The sequence below is a fragment of the Nilaparvata lugens genome, chromosome 4 (genome assembly GCF_014356525.2).
Source record: "Nilaparvata lugens isolate BPH chromosome 4, ASM1435652v1, whole genome shotgun sequence".
In the NCBI taxonomy this organism is placed as follows: Eukaryota; Metazoa; Arthropoda; class Insecta; order Hemiptera; family Delphacidae; genus Nilaparvata; species Nilaparvata lugens.
The window spans coordinates 56,398,964-56,426,648 of NC_052507.1; the positions used below are offsets into that span (position 1 = coordinate 56,398,964).

The window sequence follows — 27,685 nt, forward strand, 5'->3', positions numbered from 1 at the left end:
GATCTATGGTAATAATAGGAATTGAAAGAATGGAAAATGTCATGGCATTCCAAGTAGTGATGTCTGTGTATTAGAACTGCTGAGTTGATAATGCATACTGAAAAAAAGTCATGAATAGCTCAGACCAGCCTGGCGACTTTGATGCTTTTGAAACCGGAATCTTGTTTTATTTTTATTAAAGAATGATACGGAATGAAAACCATGTATCATAGTACAAAGCTTTATATCATGAGTAAGATTGACAATCATGGCTTGTCGATTTTAGTTGCTGACCTAAATCCTCATTCCTCAGTCGTAGAACTATGGACCAAGCGCAAGCATTTGCCTTTTATGTCATATACCGTCGACACAAACTTATGAAATTTATGAAAAGCTTGATAGCTTGAATAGTGATCTGATATTTGTTACACGTTTTTATTCTAAGACATAATATGTCTTGTAGACTAATTTTTAATGTTTCTTCAATCGGCAGGAAAACTTTGGTTTTTCAAAGTTATCTTACTCCCTTATTTTGGGGTATTTCCAGAAATCAAGATAAATAACCTACCAAATTCCTACACGAATACAGTGTAAGTTGTATTATAATAGCTAGAGTACTTACGTACTGTATAGTACAGTACCTGTTCGTTTTTACCGTATAATTATATGATAATAGAAAGCTTTATTAAAAACAGCCATAACTTCCTTGTTTTCGGATATTTTCGAAAACGGGACTTACGCTTTAAAGAATTTGGGGTCGCTGAATCCAAATCCGAAATCAGAAATCTTCTATCTATATTTTTAAGGAAGTTAGACTTTGAGAAAAAAGTGATGAGTCATACTTTGTGGAAACGGCGGCGTAGTTGTTAGATCTTGCCTCTGCTTGCCTCGAGGGGAAAAGACGTGACAAAAGGAGGTTCCTGGATAGGAGTCACCATGTGAAAGACACGATTTGACTCAATGTACTTCGACAAAAAAACGAGAACACTGTTCAGTGTTCAAGTTGCACGTCTCCTATCGTGTGAAAGAGGCCATAAGGTTTCACTCCACTTTATAAAGGAGGAAAATAAATTAGTTCAACGCAGTCTAGTAGTTCCAATTACGAACATAAAAAAATACGAAAGATATTGAAAAGATCGATAGGGTCTATTAAAATAGATTTGTAATTGGATAGATAAATGAATCAATAGATAGCTAGATTTTAATGTAATGGACGAATGAACGAATAAATCATAAGAAAATGAAAATTATATCACAATGAACAATTTAATAATTTATCTGATTGCCAATGAATTACAACCAGAGGACTTTATTGACAAAACATATACATAATTATTATACTAACTTACAGGAAAAACACGACACAGATAGAATAAAAACACTTATAAAATTACATTGAAAACTTGAATTTGACTCACTAGAAGTTCGTTGAGGAAGGTTGGCTAAGCCACCAAAAATTTCCAGAATAATGTAAGTAATCTACCTGTAATCTACCTGTGATCTTTGTGATCTACCTGTAACTGTGAAGTGGTTCCTGTTAAGTCCTACATGATTAGTGTATGTATACTTAAATACATAAATACTAATGATATCCCACTATAATGATATGTGTCGAGGTGATCATCATATTCTTTCCTGAAACATGCACAAATGATTAAAAAAATGTAGTTAGTGATTTAAGTTATAAAAGAATATCCGAAAATATCTCCAGATAATATTTCCATCAGTCTCCTCCTCTTCTTCCTCATCCTATCGTTCATCTCCTCTTCTTTCACTTCTCCCCCACCCCTACATCACTCATCCAATCCCTTCACTTCATCCACAATCTCATCCAACCTATCTCCTCATCTGCTTTTAAGCGATTCCCACAGATAGTTACACAGCGCAAGCACTACGACTAAAGCAATAGTGATTTGTAAGTAGGATTGGCTTCCATCAACCACCACCTACAATAGAAAGAGAATGAGGTCACTTGTCTAGTTTCAACCCATATTACTGACTGGAATGAGAGGGATCGAATAGTATGCAATTAGCAGGACCATGTCACTTCGTCTTGTTCTGTTCTCATCCCCCATGTACCCTATTCATTCTGCTGATTCAAATTCTCCTCTTCAACTATATGATGCCATCCACTTGCTTGTTAGCAGTCATTATAGATAACATTGGTATGCTACTCTATTCAACAATGCTAACTATGTCTATAATAATAAGTTTAGAATTATTAGAATATCAGGCGAGAATATTATTATTCTCATGCTTTCCCCTTACTAAATTTATTGATTTTCCCATTCCACTTCAGATTTCTCACTCCTTTCTTCCATCATTTCATTGAGACGTGAACCAAATAATTATTCTGTGAATTTCAAATAATACGAACCGAAGGGTAATGAGAGTGAAAATTTAAAACATAATTTATGTTATTTATATGATAGGGCAAGGGTTTCATTGAAAAGTATAGAGGTGAATGAGATGCCGAAATTCTAGGTCTAAATATAAAGATGAATATTATAATTATAATATGTTACAAATCTACTCATAGAATTGAGCAGAGTCCAATAATTTGATTAAAAAAAGTGGCAAGATATCAGCTAAATATTCTATTTCAGATTCAGATTCGATGAAGCGACAGCTCTGTTGTCATCGTAGAGAGTAATGTGGTTAGTATAATGTGCTTCGATGATTTGAAAATCCACCTGTTATTTCAACATTATCCATTCATGAAGATCGTTGTTCAAACTATCCACGCATATGTAAGGTGAACAGGAAACACTCACTATCAATATAGCCAAGGATCTTTCATCCTTAAATCTCCAGATCTGTGTGATTGAACATTATGCATAGGAAATCTTTGTTCAATATCTAGATTCAATTTCCATGTTCAATACTGTGACTGAAGTCTTAACTCTGATATATTAGATCTCGAATCAATGTAAATATTTAAGAAAATCAAACAATTTTTTTTTCAAGCTCGTTTTCTTCCCAACGACATATTTCGACTTATAATGTTAATTTTCGAGTATCATAAGTCAAAAAAATTTCATGAGGAATAGAATAAAGTTGAAATAGAGTTATTTTGAATTCACATAAATACGAATAGCCCTCAACAAGAAAGTGGATTTCTATAATCATGGTTTTGTTGTGTTATTTCATTTTCATCGTTTATATAATCCTTTCAGATTCTAAATTTCAAGTGAAAATATTTTTGGACAGTAAATTGTGAAGTGGAGTGGAAAGTAAAAAATGACTTCACCTTATTTCGAACTCATAATCTAAATTAGAGTAAGGAATATCAATGGGTTAGTCTGTCCTCTTCCAATATATTCATAATGATTCATTTTCCACTGATGAATGAAAAATTCTGAAATTAGATAGAAAAGTCATGAAATGTGAAGTCATAAATGTCAATACTATGACTGAAGTCATACGTCGTACCAGGATATTTGTTCTTTCCAAACTAATTAATCTTACCACACTGCGACCAATTAACTGAAACTGAAATATAATTGTGACTCGAATTCCACAGTGAATATTAGAAGTAATTGCGAATTGTCAATTCAAAATATTTGTCAATATTTGCGATATTCAGTGTGAAACATACTATTATGACATTATCTGTAATCGAATGATTATCACGACTCATTTATAGCGATTTTTCTGTCACGTGTACAACATTGATTTAACAAAAAAAAATTCATCGCAGATCAAAGTTTCAAAGGTAACATAGCACACAAGCAGGATAATCTCTTACAAGTTTCAAAGATACGCTCGTTTCCGCTTACAAGCCGCACTGTTGATAATAATTCTCTTTTTCCCTCCTCTCTCATCATCTCTCACCATCTACTCTTTTTTATTAATCTCCTTCTTCTCTTTTTAATCTTTATCGTCTCTGGTTCTCTCTCGACTCAACGTCGAGTGAGCTGTAATGCTGTACGACTTTCCAAAGAATCGGAAGTTTTTTCAGTATTCTCAGCACTTGCAAGTTGCTTCTTCAGTGACTTAAGATGATTCTAGGGAACTCACATGCAATATTCATTTTCAAATCGATCATAATAACCCGAGCTTCATCCAACAAAATAACACCTTCGAATAGTCTACAATCTGAATACATTTTTATGATCATCATGTCGTGCTGATTTGGTGGCGGAACAATGCATGACATGAAAGGATTATTGTATGATTGGCTATAATTTGAAAAATCGATCTCATACTGTAGGCTACATATTAAAAAAAAATGCACTACATAGTATTCTGCTATGGAAACCATGATATATTTTAAACCATAATATTCTAAACCATATTATTCAATCAGGAAATTATGTTCCTAATATTAATCTCCATTTCCAGGTATGTACGGGAGGATTTCTATCATGAAAGACTGCACTCAATTGATTGCTGAGTAAGTAGGCTAATCGAAGAATGTAATGTTATATCATGATCTTGTCTTGAACAGAAATAGTTTCACGAAGATGGTTCTATGTTTGTGACCATAATTATATTAGATAGTTTTATTGAATATTGAATATTGATGTAGTCACAACATCACTGTGACCACACCATTGGAAAGCGAATAATAATTATCTTATTATTATTCATTATAAGCTCAAAGTTCTTTTATTACTTCAATGTTTGTTCGCATTACGGAATGCTTGTTAATAGTCACTTTTGAAAATAAAATTACTACATGGCAGTCAAATAATTATGCATGAAAGCTATTAGCTGCTACTCACATTTGTGGAGCACTTTAATCGCTTTAAAAGCTTTTTATTGAATTTTCTGCCCAAAACTAGTGGACTGTATAAATGAAGGAAGATAGAGAAAATAATAATTGAAAAGTAAATTATTATAATAGATGGACAGGAAAAATTCATATAATAAATACCGGTGCACTAATATAGGTCAAACAAAAGTTAAAAAAATACATTTGTTTGTGTTTAGTCATTTATCATAGACTAGATAATATAATAAATGATATTGATTTGACAAAGCCGGGAAATAGAAAACTCATTCAATAGTCGATATAGACTTATAGGTACTTGACAAGTTGGGACTTAGATCTCAAACTGAAGGAACATAGCCTAACATAGATAGTTGAGGTTGAACTAGTAATTAAAAATGGGAATGATCGATTCCTTATTAATAAAGACTTAGATACGTGAATAAAAAAAGGATTAAAAACTTGACCTGAATGGTATTTCCCAGTAACTGGAACAGTGGATACAGCTCATTGCTTCTCAGAAGTGAAGTTGGCGATGGCAGACGTTCGGCGTGCGACTTGGACAGGAGACCTCGAACAGCAGAATATTCCCATGAATATGGGTAAGCAGAAGGACCCTTCCTTACCGCGTAAGGAAAAGATTGGAATTAGACACCACAAGATGAAGGATGATGATTATCCATCGTGAATAAGGCAGGAAATGGATTTTGTACAATCCCGAGATGATGAAGTTGATGAGTAGAGATCCCCTTATCAATTGTGAATAAGGCAAGAAGTGGATCCAGTACAATCCCCGAGAAGAAGGAGAAAATGAAAACTTCGAATACGTTGAGAATTTTCTTTGTCGATAAGAGATCGCCATGAGATCGTTGCAACTTGAAGCAAATGCAAACTAACTGAGCAGGAAACACTTTAAAATTGAGGATGATGTTTTGAATGATCAAAAAACATGAGAGGAATTTTTATAATTCTGGAGTGTTAAAAACTTGGAAGATGGATGAAAAATATACATTTCTCAGAAGACCCAAGCAAGGCGTAGAGACTGAAGCCATTTTCAACAAGCCGTAGGAAGTTGGGGCTGAGCGAACGTAAAATAGGGATCACGGCAAAAACAAATGCCAACATGCACCGCTAACGACAAAAATACCAAAAGAGATGAAGAAATCAAAGACTAGAATCTCCTTGCAGTAACTATGCAAAAGAAGGGAATGAGAAATGAACATATTCAAAATAATTAGAAATATAAAACGCTCAATTAACACTCGAGAGACATGCTATTCTCTGCCAACAGAGAAAACAGAATCTAGTAGGCAGCTGATGTCAAGCATTGAACCAACAGCTGAGACACGCGCGCTAAATACAAAAACGAAATGATGAGAAATGCGAGTGAGATTTAACACTTTTATTTATATATATTTGACCGCATTGTCGTAATTCAATCGTTCAAAGGTGATTATATTATTTCTAATTTGCTTTCATGATATAAATATTCATTTCTACACAGAAAGGCAATTCTCAATTCCGTAGTAACATTTTCATTCTCGTTTCAAATATAATTTCCTTCTCGATATGGATTTTCACCTCAGCATCAACCCACTTCAACAAAGCAAGTGAATTTCGATGAAATAATCATAGGAAACTCTTTCATTATTTTTTTTTATAGTCAACATTCCTTGAACCAAGGCTACCCATTCTACCAATACTGAAAGTTTGGTGTGAATCTCGTCATGGTACAGTATCTAAGTGACATAGGACACGGTGCAGTTGATTAATGCACAATCCAATTACTCTTGTTGAATTAAAACAATCTTGTTCATTGCAAGTGGAGTGAATGAAGGAGGAGGCAACAATTTACAAACCGTAGCACCCGACAGTTTCTATCTGGAGGCATCTCTTCAAGCGTATTTCGAGCCTCAACTATGCCTTTTTCTTTCCTCTTCCGTTCCTCTTTCATGACTCTTCTATTCTATTTTCATGCTTCTTCATTCCATTCAATGCCCCACCTTTAATCTACATGCGCTTTTGTTTCATCAATACTTTGATATCAACATTTTCACTCTTCAATGCATTTTTCATGCCTCATCGTACATTGCCTAGAGTTTGTGCCATTCATTCCTCTTCTAATGTCATAATGATGAATTTTCATGCCCTTTCATCTCTGTTCCTTGGTCTATCCAATTTTCTTCCCTTATTATTTTCATTCTATTCTTTTGTTTCCTCTATTCACCCATTCCTTATTTCCCCGTTGTTAGACGTGTTTTTGTGGCTCCTCCATTTTTATCCTAAAATTCCTCCTACTAATCCATCTCTACATTATTTTCATTATACTCCCTTCTTCGTTCAATTCTTCTGCCATCTCCAACTCCTTTTTCCATGTGTTCCTCAACTTATTCTCCTCCTTTTTCCTCTCTTTTGTCATCTTTCCCTTCTCATGTGTTTTATCCTCTTCCCTTTGAGCCTCCTTCTCCTCTCTGTATTGGTTCTTCTCTTCTCCAGCTTCTCAATTATTCTCAATGTATGTTTTCATGTGAATATACTAGTTCATAAGATAATCCAACTCTTTTAGTGTTCCAGTCATGCCTTTTATCCCGTGGGGGATGAATAATCGGAGTTCTACAACACTGTAATACCATTTCCTACCTAGGATTTTCTACCATATTTTCCACTTTTACACCATTTATTCCCTGAACCACTTTATTGTAACACTCATTCCGATACCACAGAGGCAGTATCTGGATGATTTCTCTTGTATGTTCAGGTACTTGAATACATCTACCCATTATATTCCATTTATAATACTAATCATTCCATGTCTTTCAAGTCTCAATGCATTCTATTCACTCTTGAATATTTCAATGCAACTTCCATGCCACACCATCAATTTCTATCCACTTTTCAATGTTCCATGCAATTTCAATGCGTTAAACATGCCTTCCCATATACCTTCTGCATGTTTCCATGCCACATCTATGCCTTACCGCACAACTCTCCCTTTCCTTTCCTTCCCTTAATCCCTGTCCAGCAGCCGCACACATGGTGATTGTGACCGCGGACAAGGGACTAAAACCACGCCCTTTGTGACAAGGGACCCTACTCCCTTCAGGCCCTCAGGGACTTTCCCTTTCAACACTCTGCCACCGACAGTAATAAATGAGCACTGTTTACCTACTTGTGTCAACAATTCGAAATTTTACAAGGTAAATCACCGGTTGCATGTTGAAGAGACAAGATTAACCTCATACTGTCAGCATTGGTTGAATGTGAAGCATTAATGTTATTTGTAAGAAACGTTGACAGTTCAAAGTAGATATAAGTATCGGATGGATGAGAAGCATAACAAGTAATCGTTCAAAGTACTGGTTAAATTGTTCAAGGTGGCCTATTATATAGAAGGAAAACCAAAGACAATTTGAAGTTAATCTCGGTATAGTACGGAATTTGTTTTCGAGATAGCTTGGAGAAGATTGAAGAACTGATAGGGAATCCAATTTCTAATTAGTTCATCCATTTACCATATTAATCACAGTTTTCTTCTGTTTTGAGCTTGTCAGTCATTTGTTAGTACTAAGCCTGAATAGAAAGTTTTAACTTGGATTCCGTAAATGCCATACATTTTTTGACGATGTGTTTTGACACCATAAAATAATTTTGAAAAAACCAACTAATCTTTAATAGAATTTTGAAACTGAAAGAACAGATAGCCTAGTCAAGGTAACACTCTAACAAAATCGAATCTTATTTATGATAAGGAGTAGTCATATTATCCATAGAGCGATAAGAGAACCATGCAAAATTATAATTATGCAGTAATGAGAATTCTTTGGCAGAAATAAAATTATAAAGAGACTTAGTTTATTATTGGCAGATTATAAAAAAAGATTGCTTGTACAATTCGAGTTTAGAATCTTTTGTTTTGATTTAATACGTCACTCGATCTTAGTTCAGTCGACAATTTATTGAGTTATTATAAGAACAAATCAGCTGATTGAACACTTTATTTGATTGAATAAAATTGTATTCCACTCAGATAATTGTAAATATTATATGTTAAAGGAGGTTTATGTAATGGAAAAACAACGATTATTATGTTATTCGAATATTTATTGAAATCTAAAAGAGTATGAAAAATCAAGAGTATACAAAGCTCATATAAAAAGTAAAATGTACTTTGTGCTACAGTATCATATATTGCGATTTATTTATTTGGAATGCTCAAAGGCTATTATATAAGTTATTTATGTATAATCTTATTTATTTTTTATATAACAAAAGTTGGAAAAACCCTGAATCTCAAGTAACCAATTACATCACGTTCTACAAAGACTAGAAAGCCAATCAAAGGAAGGCTTACAAATTGTTAGAGGAAGAGATGAGAATTTTTCTGAGAACTATTTCTCTCTGGCTTGTGATCTCGACCTATATGGCAGCATATCGAATCTATAAACTGAACAGGTTCCAATTTGTTAAATTCTGATTCGACCTGAAGTTTCACATATCAGTATTAATAAATAAATATATATTTTTACAGCTCACAATGTTGGAAGCTAACAACTCCTGTGATAATTATTGATTGATTGATTGATTGAGTACTTTATTTATGTAGATTACAATATATACTGGCTTATACACTTATATACAATAGCTTACAATACAGCAAAATTATAGATGAATTTACATAATATAGACTAGGAAAATGACTATAGAACTGTATATGATATGAAAAAGCAATTTGTAATATAATAACTATAGATAATAATCATATTGTTATGCATCTACATAAATTGGCGGAGCTTTGGACATATCAATGTCCATTCTTTGGGAAGAATAATAAAAATATCCTCCCCACTAACTCTCTACCAAAACGTTAATTTCGTTATTTAAACTAAGGATTTATTTATTAATGGAAATATTGTGAAAGTTTTAATCAATATGAATATTGAAGAGAAAAAAAAACAGAAAATTGATAAAGTAAAATAATTATATAGGTAGATAAGATCAAATAATTGATTAATAAAATGAAGTAGGCTGAAAGTAGATCAGGGTTATCAAATTTCAGTAATATACAGCAGTATGCAGTGGATAATTGAATAACATGAGTTTATATAATATATATATATACAATTCGTTCTATAACATGGTTTAAAGGTTTATATTGGTGGAATGGGTGAGGGATGGTTGTCATGTGATCGTTCTAGGGCCGGACAGTTTCAGTCATTTGCTCCAAAATATGTTTTTTTAAAGTCAGGTTGAAGCTCGCTCGGCTCTCGATAGACCTGATAGAAACAGGAAGTGTATTCCATGCACGACAGGCACTGACTAAAAAGGATTATTGAGATATTACAGAATTCAATTATTGAAAAATTATATTTTTATAAGGAAATTTTTATATCTGTATTATTTTATGGGAATATATTTGTGTTTTATGTCAGCATACAAGATTCTAGATTTTTTATTATTTTCCTAATTCATCTCGTGATATACAGTTTGAGCTGTCTTGATACCAAGCATTTTTTTCTGCAGCATATATTATTAGTGAATTAATCAATATTGATCTTATTCAGAGCACTTATTACTTATCATACTTTGATGATAGTAATATTATTCAGCCAGCAAAATCTTACCGATATTCATAATAATAAGTCTACAATACATCATATAAGGATCCAGAGAACTTCAAGAACTGGCGTTGTAAGTCTCAAGGAATTTCGAAACGATAAACTAGTGCATACCCATATTCATGACGAACGTTTTAAGGATCAATTAGAAAAATAATAGTTGATTTTCATTATTCTCGATTGAATATATGGTTACTGATAATCAGTCACTAACTATCTTTTTGATTTTCTTATTGCTAATCTTCAATATCTTCAGGAGAGCAGCGGTAAGAATTGTTAATCTTCAGTTATTGAAACCCATGGTGGTTCATAACATCGAGAGTATTCATGCATCTACTACTGAGCTAGAGCTGTGGTCAGACCCCAGTATATTTTCGAGCCGGACGGCCTTAACTTTTTGCGAATTTATTTGCGGGCAAGGGATATTAACAGCTACTCTGGTATATATAAAAAATACCATGTCACAATTTCAATTTCTCATCTTGAAATATGATAATTCACAAAAATAGAAAAAGAGATTTATCAATGGTATGTTATGAGAACACTAGTGGAAAATAATCTTACCACATAATACTAGCTATTATAATCTAATAAAAACATGAAATACATCATATTTCAGGGGTCTTTTCCTTGGAAAATAAAGATTGAGAGTCTTGTTGTACAGAACCACTAGACAAAACTATACAGTACCGGCTAACATTGTCTAATCAAGCCGTAAATATGTGTTTGTATGATAATGTATTGTGTTAACTCGAATCATCCTTCTTATTCTAATCTATTCCACAGAATCACTGATGATTCGCTGCACCAGTCACTGCTACTACTAACGGTTTTCGTAACATACAGCCAGTTACAACACACATCGGTTTCTGGACGTACGATTTATTACCGTCCTTATAAATTAGATCGTCTTTAAATTATCAGATTAAACGGAACTTGACAAACATCATCTGTTCAATCCATTGGAATTTATAAGGACGGCAAAAAATCGTAAGTACAAAAATCGATGTGTGTGTAACTAGCTTGAGACTTTCAAATTATTCTTGGTAATATCGCTGCCATCCCTTGTATTCATTAGATATTTTTATGAAAAATACTTGAAACTATCACACCCCGAATTTTCCAATATTAGGAAACCGGTCTAGCTAGTTACATCATTTTCAATTTTTGAGAAATAAAATATGAATCAAAATATAATTATATGGATCAAAATGAGCAAGCGTCACGGTTGGTAGATGGATAATCAATGTGAACCTTTGCTTTTAGCCAAGACTAGCCACTCCCACAATTAGCGGTTCTATTCGAACGTCACGTCAATTTAGGCTCATACACCAGTCATCAATCAATTCATCAGTGCAAAATCAAAATGAATGAGTGTCAAAAGGAAACAATGTTTAGAACAGGAAAGCAATGAAAATCACCAACATGAAATAATAGAAAAATAGTACCGAATCTCAAAGTTTTCTCTGAGAGTAATTGAACCTACGAAAAAAAATACTAAATGGTATTTCATTGGCTATAATGTATCTGGTCATTCAAACTGTAATTCGAGTAAGTTCCAGTTATCCTAGTAATCAGAGTAAGGAAATGCTGTAGATGTAACAACCAAAACTAGTATCTTGCTATTTCGAGAAAAATTGAAGTTGTGATAGCTTCAAATATTCATCGAGTATTAGTATTCATCCAGTACTAGTATTCATCAAGTATTCATATTGTTCATCCAGTATGAATAACACAACTACAAAACAAATACAATTTTCATTAAAAATAATTGACTATCATGAATCATTATTAGAATATATATTGATGTGATCAAGAGAAGACTACAGGCATAGCCCAAAACTGTATTTCTCCAAAATTTTTAAAAATAGAATGAGGTTATGATTCCACTTTTCACTCGGTAGTCCAATATCCACTTCACAGCAAATGACTAATTTTAAATTTAAAATTTCGATTTTCAAAAACTAAACAAAAATATTTCACTCAAATTTCTACTAATTGAAAATTCTTGAGTTTTTAATTTATACCTTGATTGAGGGAAATCGAATAAAAATAGCTGGGTGACAGGCAAAGGGGCGAAGAGATAAGGTTGAATTGTGAAAGGAAGTGGGATGAACTAAATAGAGAAAACATGGACTTGAGAAAATGCGAGGAGATTGATTGTAAAAGTACAGATAGATAGCGTGACCGCTGATTATTATTTTCTATTTTCAATGTATTTCCACTGAATTCTGACAGATCCTGCTATATACACTTCATACTGCTTGTATTGGCTGAATGGGAAGCATCAATGCAATCTCATAAAGGAAATGCTTACAGTTGGAAGTAAGTCTCAATGTAACCGATTTCGCTGCCACAAGAGAGTTTTCTGGTCAGTTTCATCTCTGATAGGAATCTTGTTGCTCACTGATTTCTCTCGCAATTGTTTCTGCTTCAATGTGAAGTGATTCGGAAGGAATTCTATTTACGGAAATCTGTCTAGCAAGAAATGAAATGAAATTTGTCTAGCAATGACTGTAAGTATTCCACAGCAGTACGGAATACATGATCGATACAAATACGAATACGATGGAGAAGGTATGCAAATAAGAAAAGATGAAAAATTTTATGCAAGTAGTGTGTGGAAGTGGAAGAATCTTTATCGTGCAATGAGCATTTTAATGATATAACAGTTCTGTGAATTTTGATTTCAAATTTTATTTGATTAGAGTTCCTTATCAAATAAAAGATTCTCTACAATATATTTCTGATGAATTCAATTGCATTCTATCCATTATATAGGTATTCTATTCGATTGTATATTTATAATACGTAGACTATTATCAATTTCCACTCTATTTTTATCATACACTTATGCTTTTCTCGTTCTTTATCATGCGCATTTTCTTTCAATTTCAACTCCCAACCTCTCACAATAATTTTCCAATTTCTCATTCTGTTTGCCCATCCTTGAATTGTTTTTTTCTTATCCTACTTCCTACAGGTGTTATGCATTTCCTTTCAATTTCAACTTCGAACCTCTCACAATAATTTTTCAATTTCTCATTCTGTTTGCCCATCCTTGAATTGTTTTTTCTTATCCTACTTCCCACAGCATTCTCTCACAAACTGAATTTCTGTCTCATTTCAATCCTCATCCCCTATTCTTCTCAATCACCCTATGGAAACTTTTCAGATTCTAGTTACATCCACTTATTCAATTTTCACCTCTCTGCAATACACTTTTCCTCACTCATCTACCACCCTTCTCTTCAATACAGAATCACAGTGACCTTTGTGCGCTTAGGTACTACGTTAGAAATGAGCCGGAAAGGAAACATTTTCTGAGACCCACTTCAAACTGTCAGCATTATTTAGTTGAATTGCAAGCATAAATATACTATTTGTTAGTAGTACTGACGTATATTTCACTAAGAAATCATTGATGACGAGGAAACCATCTTAATAAGAAATTACACCATGAAAAGTGCAAATCAAAAACATTTCAACACGTTATTAATTTATGTGCGGAAGGTACTTGAAACTCAGAAGATAAAATAGAAATAAGTTTCACACAATTCCCATGAATAATTGCCTACATAGCACCAAGGATTGTATATAGCTATCCTACTCTATACTATCCTTGACATAGCACCACCAGTAACGGTTCAAATCAAGAATAGCTCAGTTCGTTTTCCATGAAAACTCCATATCAACATGTGTATGAGATTCACTTCAAATCATCAGCACTTCCTGATGAATAATACCAATGCTTCCTATTGCACAATGCTGACAGTGCAAAACGCTTCATCTCATGGAAATGATGATGTACCGTACATGTACCAGGCTCCGAAACTGAGTTCAGGTGTGACAAATGTTTTTCGAATCATCCTGTTGTGGTAGAAATCACTTGAAATGGTCACCATTTCTAGGAAATATCATGAACGCTCCCCATTCAACCAATGCTGAGTGTTTGAATGAATGATTCTTTAAAAGAAGATTCTATAGAAAAAGTAATGATTAGTAAAATATGATTCGTAAAGTAAGAATATAATGATTCTATAGAAAAAGTTTCTATAAAAACTTCTCCTTCAAAGTATATAAATGATCCTATTTTATTCTATGAAATCATTTGAATGATTCTTTAGAATCAAATCTAGAAATGATTCTATTCATACCCAGTGATTCTATACACTGGGTATGATAGTATGTTTTTCTTCGAACGATGAGAAATGCTAATTAATATCATCAATACTTCCCATTCACACAAGGCTGACAGTGTGAAGTGAATCTCACTATGAATCAATGGGGGATTTCCGTTTAGGTTTCGGGATATGTTACTGAGGCTGAAATGCTTTTACGAAGGATTACAGAATTACGATTGTGTGAGCTGAGTGAACGTATCAAAGTGATCATATCTATCAAGATTTCATGTAGCCTATGTTTGTACATCATACAATTATGTGAAAATATAATGTCAGATTAGTTTTGTAAGTCACTATAAGAAATAATGACATTCATTGGAATTAGTGCAGTAGAGATATCAATATTCTTGTGGTTTCATAATTTGGAATCAGGACCTGAATAAAAAGTAGGCTGGTAGCCTACTCATGCAATATGTTAGTTTTTACTCTGATGTACTACAAAGAACAAAATGAAAGATTACACGCTAGTCACAATGTAAAACTGGGAATCATATGAAATTTCTGGCACAATTGGTTCTAATCCTACTGAATCCAGAAACATAGCAAATTATCAATGGCCCATATCCTCGGATATGGAGGCAAGCATGCGTTATCGTGAAAAATAAGAGAAAACTACATAAAACAAAGACTATTCTATTCTATGCTAATATGTATACTTTGTAGTGTTACATTGATTATCATAAATAAATAAATAAAATAATCATAATTCATCATAGTAAACTAGATATGTTTAGACAGTATAAAATGAGATAGAGGAATGTTGGTAGCATTGTTTAGGATGTGAACTTAGGAGTGGAATGGAGACAGCTGTTTTTAGAGGGAAAATGAAGGTTAGAGAGTGTTGGGAAAAGATGGTGATAGGCTATCAGAATAATGTGTATTGTTTATACTGAAAGTATGTATTTGTCTCCTTTATTGCATAATAGATAGAAAAACTAAGAAAATGTCGTGCTTAATTTCGAATAATGTTACAACTTATATCTAATGTTGGTCAAATACACAATATGTTTTATGACACGATACGATATAAATCATGATATTTGTACCCATTATAGCGATGATCCAAGAACAGCTAATAAGATAATTTCCTTGTACTTGCATTCTAAAATACACCACCTAGGCTATTTAAATCGCCTCTCTCCATCCTTCTCCATTTACTTCTAATCTTTTAATATTAAATCCATTTTTACCTTGAATCCAATCTCCAGTCAAGGTTTTTCATTTTCACTCCGATGGTTTCGAATATATTCCTCATCATCTATATCCTGAGACTATTTTTGAACGATAATAATCGTTGTTTGAAAGCGAAGCACTGTTGTTAGTCCCATGAGGGGAACATTCAGTTTTAAGTGATTCTCACTTGCTTCAGCTAAGCGATTACTCGAATATATTCATGTAGCAGCAATCAAGAAGCTAACATTCCTCTATAATGTCCAACACTGTTAGGAACAGCATGTTTTAGCAAGCTACCAGTGCAATATTAGAGCCGTAACTTGAATTCCGCCGCCTGCAAAAGACCTTATCACTTCAACGTTGCACTCATTTTTCTTGGAGAGAACGCTTGCAATGAGCTCCAGTAGAGTGAACGATTATTATAAATTCAAAGCTTTAATAAGAATTCGATATGAGTTTCCAAGAGATGTTGGTAGTGAGAATGCGGGCATCTTGAGTAAACATTGATAGTGGAAACAGTCTGTGTGTGTGTTGGAAAAGAGAGAATTGGAAGAGAGTGAGAGAAGTAAGAGACGGAGAGAGAGTGAGAAAAGTGAGAGACGAAGAGAGGGAGAAAAAAGAACAGGATGCGAAACTGAAAGAAAAGAGATAGATTTCTCTAAATATTCAACTTTATTATCTATTTAAGTTACAATATGCACTTATTCGAAATCAATTCTATAAAAAAATGGTACTCGAAGAGTTGCGGTAATAATGAAGAGGTGTGGATGCAAGTATACATTCAAAAATTTGAAACCTTCAAAGTATTGGAAGATGGAGGAGAGACTTGTTTGTGCATGAGGTGGTTCATAGAGAAAAGATTGTTTCTTTGAATATGAGGATAAAATCATGAAGAGGACTCATAGCAGTAGGAAGAAGAGAGAGAAATGGAGAAAAGATAAGTTGAAAAACAAAATCGAGATGGGAGATTTGGTATATGAATAGGAAATGAGGATTTGCATAAGAAAAATTCAAGGATTTGAGAAAGCCAAATAAGTTATTGGAGAATTGGAATGGAATGGAATGTATTATTGGCAAAAATGTCTTATTGAATTGGTGAGAAAGGGTTTGAAGATGAAGATTCCCAGGGATACCAGAAATGAAAGTGAAAAGACGAATCGAATTGACGATTGTTGGAAAAGGAAAATGAAAGAGTACATATGAGGTGATAATAAATGAAGAGTAGATGTGGGATGAAAAAAAAAATGGAATACGGGAATGATGAGAAAATACAGAGGGAAGAAAAGGATACTAGACTAAAAGATGGTGCGTGAATGAGGAAAAGGGAAACAAAGAAAATCAAAATTTATGAAGATTAGGAGAACATAATATTAGGGAAGAATATTGGAAGAAGAGGAGAACTATTGTGTGAATGAGAAGAGAGAAATCAAAGAAAATTGTAATCCATGGAGATGGAGAGAACATAAGGGACAATATGGGAAGATCAGAAGGAAGAAGAGGAGAACACAATGCGAATGTGAGATAAATGGAAAAAGCCCTGAGGTAGCTGAGGCGTAACCCGTATCCGTATAGACGACCTTATCAAGCCATATCTTCTTGAATTCATTTTCACCGTGCACTGGAAAATTTCAAAGCCAACCCCTATTTCAACTTGAAATTCCTCCTTCCTCTTCACCACGTTCTCCACCTCCCGCTTCTTCTCCTCATCATCTTTCTCCTTCTCCTCATCACACTACTACACTACTACTACTCCTTCTCCTTCTTCTTCCCTCCCTTCTACTCCTCCACCTGTCCCTCCTCTCATCACCTTCCTCCGATCGTTCTACCTTGATGTCGTCATAAAAGTTGGTCTTTATTCCATTATTTCTGTTGCTCTAATTTCGTTCAGGTCGTCAACGAATGAAAGGTGGTGTAAGTTGGAGAGGGCGGGGTTGAGAAGAATTCAGATTGGAAGAGAGTAAGTGAAAAAGGAGGAAACAGAGGATGGGATGAGGAGGAGTGGATTAAATGTGAAAATGTAGAGGAAGAACATGGATAAGTGAGAGGAACAGGAAGTGAAAAGAGAATGTGAAGTCAAAGTGGAAGAGGAAGTGCAGAGAAAGAGGGAAAATGGAAACAGAAGGAAGAATGAGAGAGTAAAGGAATGTGAGAGAGTGGATGTGGATGAAGGAGGAAGAATCTGGAAAATCTATGATCAAGATTAGGATTGATAGATATCGAGATTGGAATAAGTTGAGAAAGACAGAAATAAAATAAAGATGAATAGAATAGAGAAGAATCACTTCCTTTACTTTGACTTATAGATGATGGACAATAGAAAATTATGATAAGTGGAAAAATATAAGGGAAAGGTTCTTCAAATTGAATTGGAAAAAAATATTACCAGAAAGATGAAAATTTGTAGTGTAATAATGGAAATGGAAATTGGTAGAGAATGGGGGAAAAAGGATTGAAAGGGAGAAGGAAAAAATAAGTGAGACATGATTAAAGCAATGAAATCATTATGTGAGTGATAGAGAGTGAGAAAAATAAGAGTGTAAAATCGAAGAGGAGATAAAAGATAATCGAGGAGTACATAGATGGATGGGGACAGAGAGGAATGACGTGAAGCAGGATGGAAAGGAGGAGGATCAGAAGAAGGTGGATGCGCTGGTGAGGAAGTATATAACGGAAGTAAAATATAGTGATAAAAGTCTGAGCAAGAAACGAAAAGGAGAAGAGAATACGCAAAAGAAAAGCTAAACAAAGAAGACCATATTCTTCGCAGTAATGAGAGGAATTTCATTGAAAATAATAATTCAAGAGGCACCACAGCTGTTAATGATAGGTGAGATCCTTCCAAGCAGACAGGAATATGGAATTAAGGTCAAGACGTATTTCAATAATTGAATGGAATAAATCCAGAACAAAGAACCTCTCTGTTTATTCATGAATTTTATGAGTAAGAACCATCCAATTTTTGAATTTTATGAGTATTTTACATCAATATTCTTTATCAAACAAATAGAATATAGCGAGTCAGATTCAAATAATCGTGGTGTCATGTGTCCGATGATTCTATAATTATGTATAAAAATACATAATTGAGAAACTTTCAACTGAATTTTTTTTAGAATCCTTGAACAGGACTCAACACTATAAAAGTGTGAATAATTTATAAATTGGCAGTAAATATAATTAATGGAATGGAATAGGCTACACATTTCCAGGTTTTCGGAATGTATTATTCATTCACTATAATAATCAGATTTACGGGGATGATTATCTAATTACAGCTATCTAGAATTAGAGTACAATGTAACGAGAATGTAAAAGTGGAAACAGAACATTGCTATAATTTCTACTGACTTAATAAGATGAATTTCACTATACTGTGTAGCTGCTACCAGACAGATTCACGTCATTTTACCTCATGATTTACACATATTATCCTATTATATTAAGCGAGCAATTCCTGTAAATCTGTTTATATTTTTTATACCTGGTTATTTATGTTCAACGGATCTCGAAAACGGCTCTAACGATTTTACGAAATTTGGAACATAGTAGGTTTATGATATAGAAATTCGATTGCACTGGGTCTCATCCCTGGGAAAACTCGCTGAAGGACATGAAAAGGATAACAATTATTCATCCTTGGAAAAACACATGATAATTTCGTCGTCCGTCGTAACAGAAGATGCGTGTGTGGGAGAGAGACAGAATTATTTCCAGATGTATAATCAATCAGCGAGAAATATTATCGAGAAATTTTAATTATTGACTTGATCAGAATAATCTGATTTGTTGACATGACTTGATAAACATTCTAAATTAGAGTATGTAATAATTTTCAATGTTATTCATTATTTGACAGTTTTAAGTGATCAGTGAGTGTTATTTTGTTATTCAATTTGGTTTGTATATAATCTAAATTAGAACTTTCACTTTATAATTATTATTTGACGAAAATCCTAAATAAATGCTGCAAATCACCCCGAAGACTTCTGCTACTGCAGACATTGACAACATAACCTACTTCCTGGACCATTTATAGAGTATAAATCAAAATTCGGGGAAGAAACAGTTCTGGGCAGTGCCTGTTAGTCCTTCCCCAATCATTTCAAAGAATTGTGTTCTGTTTATCAATAGTTTACAAATAAATAACAAATGAAGCTCGGTGCCCCGATATTTAATCATTATTCTCTCAGGTTCCTTCTTTTTCTTCTTCTTCTTCTTCTCCTTCACCTCCACATTCTTCTTCATATTATTCCTCAACACCTACTACTCTTATTCTACGGCATCTGTTCAATTATAGAAACAACACAACCCACTCAGCCTTTTCAATGACTACTAATTTCAATCTTTCTCTCTCTCTTACTCACTCATTCATTTACCCACTTACTCACTCAACGTCAAGTGAGGAGGCACATCCTCCTTGATTGATCGCTTTGCTGAGGCAGTATCCTGAGTGAGGAGGAGACGTAAATGGGGAGGTTAGTGCTCGTGAGGAGAAAATGAGAGTTCTGAGGTTAGGTTTGAGTTGAAAGCTCGAGTTGAAGCCTCTAACAATGAACAGTAGTCGACTTGGAGTGGGATTGTGTTGTTTATAATGATAATTATATTGTAACGTATGATATCATAGGGAAATGTGATAATTATCTTACAAACAATACTGATAGATTGCGTTCTTAAAAATAATTATCATATTTCAACGTTTGAGAGATAAGCTTCAATTTGATTTGTTACAAATTAGTAATCCATGTTGAATTTTTTTGTTACTGGGATATGTCATAGTCATCAATGATTTTATAGTGAGTTTTTGTCAGTGGAAATGATAGGAACGCATTGTTCTATATTCCATTTTTCCATCATATTCTATAGTAGGCCTACCTGGAAAATTATAGTGATTCAAGTTATCTCGCGTAGCTCGGTATATCTGATTCAATGATAATTTTCTTTGCTGTCTAGCCGCCATAGGAGAATGATCAGAAGGAGAAATATCCTTATAAAATGAATAATAGTATATTTGAGTTTTCAGTTTTTGTATTGTTGTGTATCATTATTAATGTTTCTATTTCTGATCTTATTTGTGATTGATTCGAAATCTAGGTTATATGCTTCTCTTATCAAATTGTTCACATTGGTTTTGTTCAAATGACAAATGATTCATTGTTGATACCTACTTGTTGAAAATAATCAATTCGATTTCAAGAATATATACTAGTAGTTCTGTGAGCAGTGGACCACGCGCAGTTATAAACCGCAGCCTCCTCTTGTACTGTCCAACAGAGTAAATCCTGTCTGTACGTCGTGTCGGCGAGATATCGGTGTGACGGCTAATGGCTGTTGAGGTTAGTGTATCAAAAATGCTTACATCAAAAGCTAATCTCCTTCAAGACATGACAGCCCAAGTTCAAAGCAGAGAAAGTTCGAGAGACAATACTATGTTATTTTAGTTATTAATTGCATGCGTTATTAAACGCAATCAATAGTTCATTTATTTATTTATTTATTCACAATGGAGACAACGGGTTTCCCCAAATATGCCTCCTTAACAATAAAAATTGTACAGATACGAATGAAAAAAAGAAAAATAATGATAAAAATAATACGAAGTTATGCAATAATAAAGAATACAAACAAAAAAAATACCACCTAGTTCAGAAATGAAAAATACAAAGATTTCAAATACTTATGTAAAAAGTAAAAATAGAACAAATTGGGAATTCAAAATTTATAAAAATTAAAGAAAATTATTGACCGAGCGAAGTGAGGTCTAAGATTCAAGTCGACGGTTTGGCATTTCTCTTAATGTTCAAATATTTAAATGTTCAAATTTTTAAATGTTTATATGTTTTTTATGTTTATATGTTGCGCATTTACGGCGAAACGCGGTAATAGATCTTCATGGAATTTGACAGGTATGCTCCTTTTTTAATTGCTCGTCGACGTATATACAAGGTTTTTGGAAATTTTGCATTACAAGGATAATATGAAAGGGGAAAGGAGCCTCCTTCATACGTCAATATCAGAGTAAACATCAGACTATAGAATTATATTATAAATCAGTGTCGAGTTGACTATAAATTGCATGCCATGACGCATGCAATTCAATATCTCAATGTAACTTGGTTAAAAATTAACAGCTGTGTAGACTATAAATTGCATGCCTCATTAGATGCAATTTTTATGCACTATTGAATAGGATGCAAATAACTTATAACAGCTCGTCTGGGTATTCTGGTTTTCTCGCGCAAAATTCCGGAAAGCGTTATATGATAATTAATTAAATCTTGTGTAAGCATGATCTGATCAAATAAATAGTGTATCAGTGTGAATGTGTTTATGGCTAACTGCGCGAGGTCTATTCTTCACAGAACTACTAGTTATTATTCATACTAGTTAAATCAGCTGACAAGTGATTACACAGATGTTTGGAGAAGCCAGTCTATTGCTGTATTTCCATAAGGTCTATAGTTTCAATCAGGTACTTGTGGATGAGAATACTGCGTGAGGTGTACTGTTCACAGAACTACTAGAAAAAAATAATGAAAAAAAATTATCAATAGAATAAATAGCATTCATAACTGAACGACGTCCCAAACCATATGCACATCCACACTGATACACAAACTATTTATTTGATCAGATCATGCTTACACAAGATTTAATTATCATATAACGCTTTTCGGAATTTAGCGCGAGAAAACCAGTAGTCATATGGGCGCCCAGACAAGCCGTTATAAGTTCTTTGCATCCCATTTTTAATGGAGGATAAAAATTGCATTCAATGAGGCATGCAATCTATAGTCTTCACAGCTGCTGATTTTTTACCAAGTTACATTGAGATACATGCATTTGAATTGCATGCGTCATGGCATGAAATTTATAATCAACTCGACAGCTGATTTATGATGAATAATTCTATAGTCTGATTTTCACTCTAATATTGACGTTTAAAGGAGGCTACTTTTTCCTTTTATTTTATCCTTGAAAAGTGAAGTTTCCAAAAACCTTGTATATACGTCGACGCGCAATTCAAAAAGGAACATACCTGTCAAATTCCATGAAAATCTATTACCGCGTTTCGCCGTAAATGCGTAACATATAAACATTTAAACATTGAGAGAAATGCCAAGCCGTCGACTTGAATCTTAGACCTCACTTCACTCGGACAATAGTTTATCAAGAATAGTATATTTTTATGCCGTGTAATTTTTGACGAACTGAGATCACGTCAAATCTGTTATTATTTGACGATTTAAAGGTTGATTTCAAATGTCTCGGTTATTATTTCTATTCTCGAGGCTCATTCTGTCTCACTTTTCCTGTTCATAAACGAATCTTACTATAAAAATTCACTTAGCATCTCATGAGTTTTCACATGAACACTGTTTTGAACCGTTTTGATTGAATTGAAGAGAAATGTTATATTCTCCTAGAGGGAAAATTTCCGAAGATAATATAATCACATTGAACGATCATTGAAGAGTATTATTGAATCAGTCCTTGTTCGCTGGTAGGTAATACAGTTATCAGCACATGCCGTTAACGATAATAGGGAAAACGACATACAGTGAGAGATGGGAGAGGTACAAAGGTGAATGACAAAGATGCCAAAGGAAGGGGAAGATTTTGGAACCGTTATGGGACGGATATAGTATTATGTGTTTGGGCACTCACAGATTGAACGTAACAAAGTGAACGTCCGTGACGTCATCAAGAGTGATGCCATTTTGCTCTCACTCGCAGCCGACATTACGTTCCCCGACTGAAGGAGTGAAATTAAAATTCACTACAGTATCCCGAGGATGCTTCAAGCAAACCACTACAATACGTTGTATTATGACAACGTATCAGCCTACTTAATGAGATACATATCTCTAACCTGCAATTCCATTCGAATTGATAATAGAAGATTGGACTAGAACCATGATTGTACGATCAATGAAAGGTCATTTTAACATTACAATTTCTTGAAATAACATACATCTTTCGAAAACGATGTCAATAGAGCTGGTCTATAGTATTGCACATTGAAATTATTCATCCATAGAATTTGACTGAGTAAAATTAATCTCTTCAACACATTTATCTTCAATGAATGATCACTGTCAAATTGATTGAAGCAATATATTGTTTCATTCATTCTTTCTAATGTTTTGATTTTTCATTTCATTTGTCTTTATGACAGATACAATGTGAGAAGAATTATTAATTTGAACCATTATACACATTGAATTCGTTGTTCAAAAATTTTTCTCACTCCTTTATATATTTTTTTAGAAAATTACAGAAAGGACAAGACTCCATTGCAAAAATTATCATGATATCTTCTAAATCATGGTGTTTTATCACTCAATTTTTTATTCCTTTTTATAAAAAAAGGAAATTACACAGCCGAATGCTGCACAATTCAAATCAACCTCCGATTAAATCAAGCAAGCGAAGCAAGCCTGCTGGTCTTATTTCTTGATAATTTAGCAGGAGGTCTAGGTTGAACGTATAAGGTGAATAGGGAGGAATGGCTGTTATACAGCAAATGATTATCGAAAAGCATATAGTATATCCCTTTGACAGAGTGAGGGTGAGTGAGACAAATAATGGGACTGGCAGTGATTCTGATGACGTCACTACGTGAACAGTGTACTTGTGTAAGGGAGCCATGTATCACTCCCATGTGACCACTGGGCGTTACTTGTGTATGTCCTACGAGAGAAGGAGAACAATAGTTATTTGTGCAACTAGTGCGCAAAGTGACAGTTTGCTGCACCGAAAGAAACGTTTACGCCCGAGCCGGAGGCGAGGGCGGAATGGTTTGTTGAGTGCAGCAGAGGAACTTTGCGCACGTATTTCACATTAAGTTTTTCCTACAGTTACCATTGAATATAAAAAGTGGGTAATTATGGGTAAAATTGCCTGAAATGCATCAAATGTTTTTCTGTGTAATTTTATTATTGATAAAAACCTCAATCCTAAAATCCTAAAGTCCTCGTTATAATATATTATGATTAATGCTGTGCTCGTTGTGCTTCGTTGCACCTCTGCTCACTATAGCAGCCCAGTCACTGTTACCAACTTCATTTTGATTCTGCTGCACTGTTGCTCCATATAACCTACTAAGTATTTTGCGTTGCCATGTTGCAAATCTGGAGTGCAGAGAAATTTTTCCCGCACTAGAGCGGAAAAGTGATTCTTTGCGTTCTGTAATCAGTGCAGCAATGGCCACTTTTCAACATAACTGTAGGAAAAGATAATTGAGAAAGGGGGAAGACAAAATGGAATAATAAGAAGGGAACAGAGAAGATAAGATGCAGATTAAGAGAGATGAGAATGATAATTGATGAAAGAAGAGAATGTTACAATGTAGAATAGAATAGAATGACTGCCCTTATTTTCCCTAGAGAACGAAATTAGGGCACAGTCGACTCTCTCTTAGGCCAGTTTCACACGGCAGAGTCCTCGCTCCTGGAATATCATATTACAGAAGTTCATCATATTTTGCAGCTCTCCTGTACTTTCACATGGGGATCTTACGAATAAGCCGACAGATCTAACAACTATGCCGACGTTTGCTCAAAGTATGACTCATCACTTTTTCTCAAAGTCTAACTTCCTTAAAAATATAGATAGAAGATTTCTGATTTCGGATTTGGATTCAGCGACCCCAAATTCTACAAAGCGTAAGTCCCATTTTCAAAAATACCCAAAAACAAGGGAGTTATAGCTGTTTTTAATATAGCTTTCCATTATCATATGATTATATTACGTACTAAGATAATAATACTCCTGCCTCACAAAGGGACAGGCAAAGGTATTCAGAAGTTTTTGAACACCTGAGAAGTTTATACATAAACATTTTTAATTTTTAAAAGTTCTAGTTTTCCAAAAAAATATTGAACTATGAAAAGATGAATCTAAATATGAAATCATAAATCATCTCCACTCATCACCCAATAAAATAGGAGGAAAAGGAATGTTGTACAGTAAAATTCACTGAATTTCAATTGTCATTCAACAATCCAATTTATCAGGTTCAAATCGTTGAATATCACTTTAAATTCCCAGCAATTATTGACTATTTCTTTTTACAATCGGAAAAATCTATTATGAACATACAGTATAAACATTGTGCTGATCTGAATCGATCTATGGTAATAATAGGAATTGAAAGAATAGAAAATGTCATGGCATTCCAAGTAGTGATGTCTGTGTATTAGAACTGCTGAGTTGATAATGCATACTGAAAAAAAGTCATGAATAGCTCAGACCAGCCTGGCCTGTGATGAACCTGTAAAAACAATTCATAGAATTCTTAGAATTCATAGGAACGGTAAAAAAATCAATTTTACGAAAATCGATGTACATGTAACTGGATTCAGAAGATCAATACGATAATGTTCTCTATCACAATTTAATCATAGAAATGTTCAAGTGAAAACGTTGGGCGCAAACATTCTGCCATGAGGAGACAAATAAATTTATGAAAAGCTTGATAGCTTGAATAGTGATCTGATATTTGTTACACGTTTTTATTCTAAGACATAATATGTCTTAGACTAATTTTTAATGTTTCTTCAATCGGCAGGAAAACTTTGGTTTTTCAAAGTTATCTTACTCCCTTATTTTGGGGTATTTTCAGAAATCAAGATAAATAACCTACCAAATTTCCTACACGAATACAGTGTAAGTTGTATTATAATAGCTACAGTACTTACGTACTGTATAGTACAGTACCTGTTCGTTTTTACCGTATAATTATATGATAATAGAAAGCTTTATTAAAAACAGCCATAACTTCCTTGTTTTCGGATATTTTCGAAAACGGGACTTACGCTTTAAAGAATTTGGGGTCGCTGAATCCAAATCCGAAATCAGAAATCTTCTATCTATATTTTTAAGGAAGTTAGACTTTGAGAAAAAAGTGATGAGTCATACTTTGAGCAAACGGCGGCGTAGTTGTTAGATCTTGCCTATGCTTGCCTCGAGGGGAAAAGACGTGACAAAACGAGGTTCCTGGATAGGAGTCACCATGTGAAAGACACGATTTGACTCAATGTACTTCGACAAAAAAACGTGAACACTGTTCAGTGTTCAAGTTGCACGTCTCCTATCGTGTGAAAGTAGCCTTACACTTGATTGTCTTTTACATGTGATAGCAATACGAAAATAAATAAAATTAGTATGATAAAGGAAAAAATAATAATCCTAAAAATATGAAGAAACAAACAGTATCTACTTATTTCAAATAATATTATTTTGATGTGGGGATGAGAGAAGATGATATGGATAACTACAGAAAAGTAAGCAAGAAATAAATGCGGTAAAGAAGAAATGGTGAGAGAGATAGTGATGATTTATTATAGGAAAATAATCACGAAAAGGGGAGGCAATGATTCGAAGATAGAGGGGTAAGAGACAGTAAAAAGATAAATCAAGAACATAACCATCAAAATTATGACATCTTGAAGACACAAGAAGTGGAAACTATAATATTGAGAGAACTGAATGTCACGGAATGGAAACGGTTGAAATAAATGCATTTCTACATCCTTTTCGCCACACTCTTCAAGGAAATCCACTGAGAAAAACAGTTTGTTTCGTTTTTTCTCTTCAGCTCAGCTGTGTTTTTCCAACATCATTAGTTATTCATGAAACGAAGTAGAGGAACTAGAATGAGAAGTAAAAGAAAAATAACAAAGAGAAGGAGAAGAAGAAGAAGAAGAAGAAGAAGAAGAAGAAGAAAAAGAAGAAGAAAGAAGGAACAAAAAGAGAATAAGGTGAATTGCGTAAGTTTGTGAACAGTTCTAGTTGTTTACCTTTGTAATGCAAGTTGGCAAACAGAATAAATTTATTTTATTGTCGGTGTAATCTCAAGACCCCATAATCCTCTTTCTAGACTTCTATTCAGTTTCTTTCTGAATTGGTTAAAAAGAACCGTGTTGATGTAAGTATATGTACGTATATACATATACATACGTATACCGTATGTACGATGTACGTAGTAGCTTATTTGCAGAACAGTTTTAATATATCAC

General features: G+C 33.8%; 1 protein-coding gene across 4 annotated transcripts in view; it reads left to right on the forward strand.

Moving 5' to 3' along the window:
* The window catches only part of LOC111048706 (zwei Ig domain protein zig-8), a 439,994-nt gene that overhangs the window by 63,709 nt on the left and 348,600 nt on the right, over positions 1-27,685 (forward strand). The window contains exon 7 of one of the 4 annotated variants that reach the window (XM_039425939.1): positions 4,324-4,375. The exons of the other annotated variants lie outside the window; for them this stretch is intronic. Coding sequence (XP_039281873.1) covers positions 4,324-4,375 — 52 coding nt within the window. The remainder of the gene's footprint in view (positions 1-4,323; positions 4,376-27,685) is intronic. 4 annotated transcript variants of the gene reach the window in all.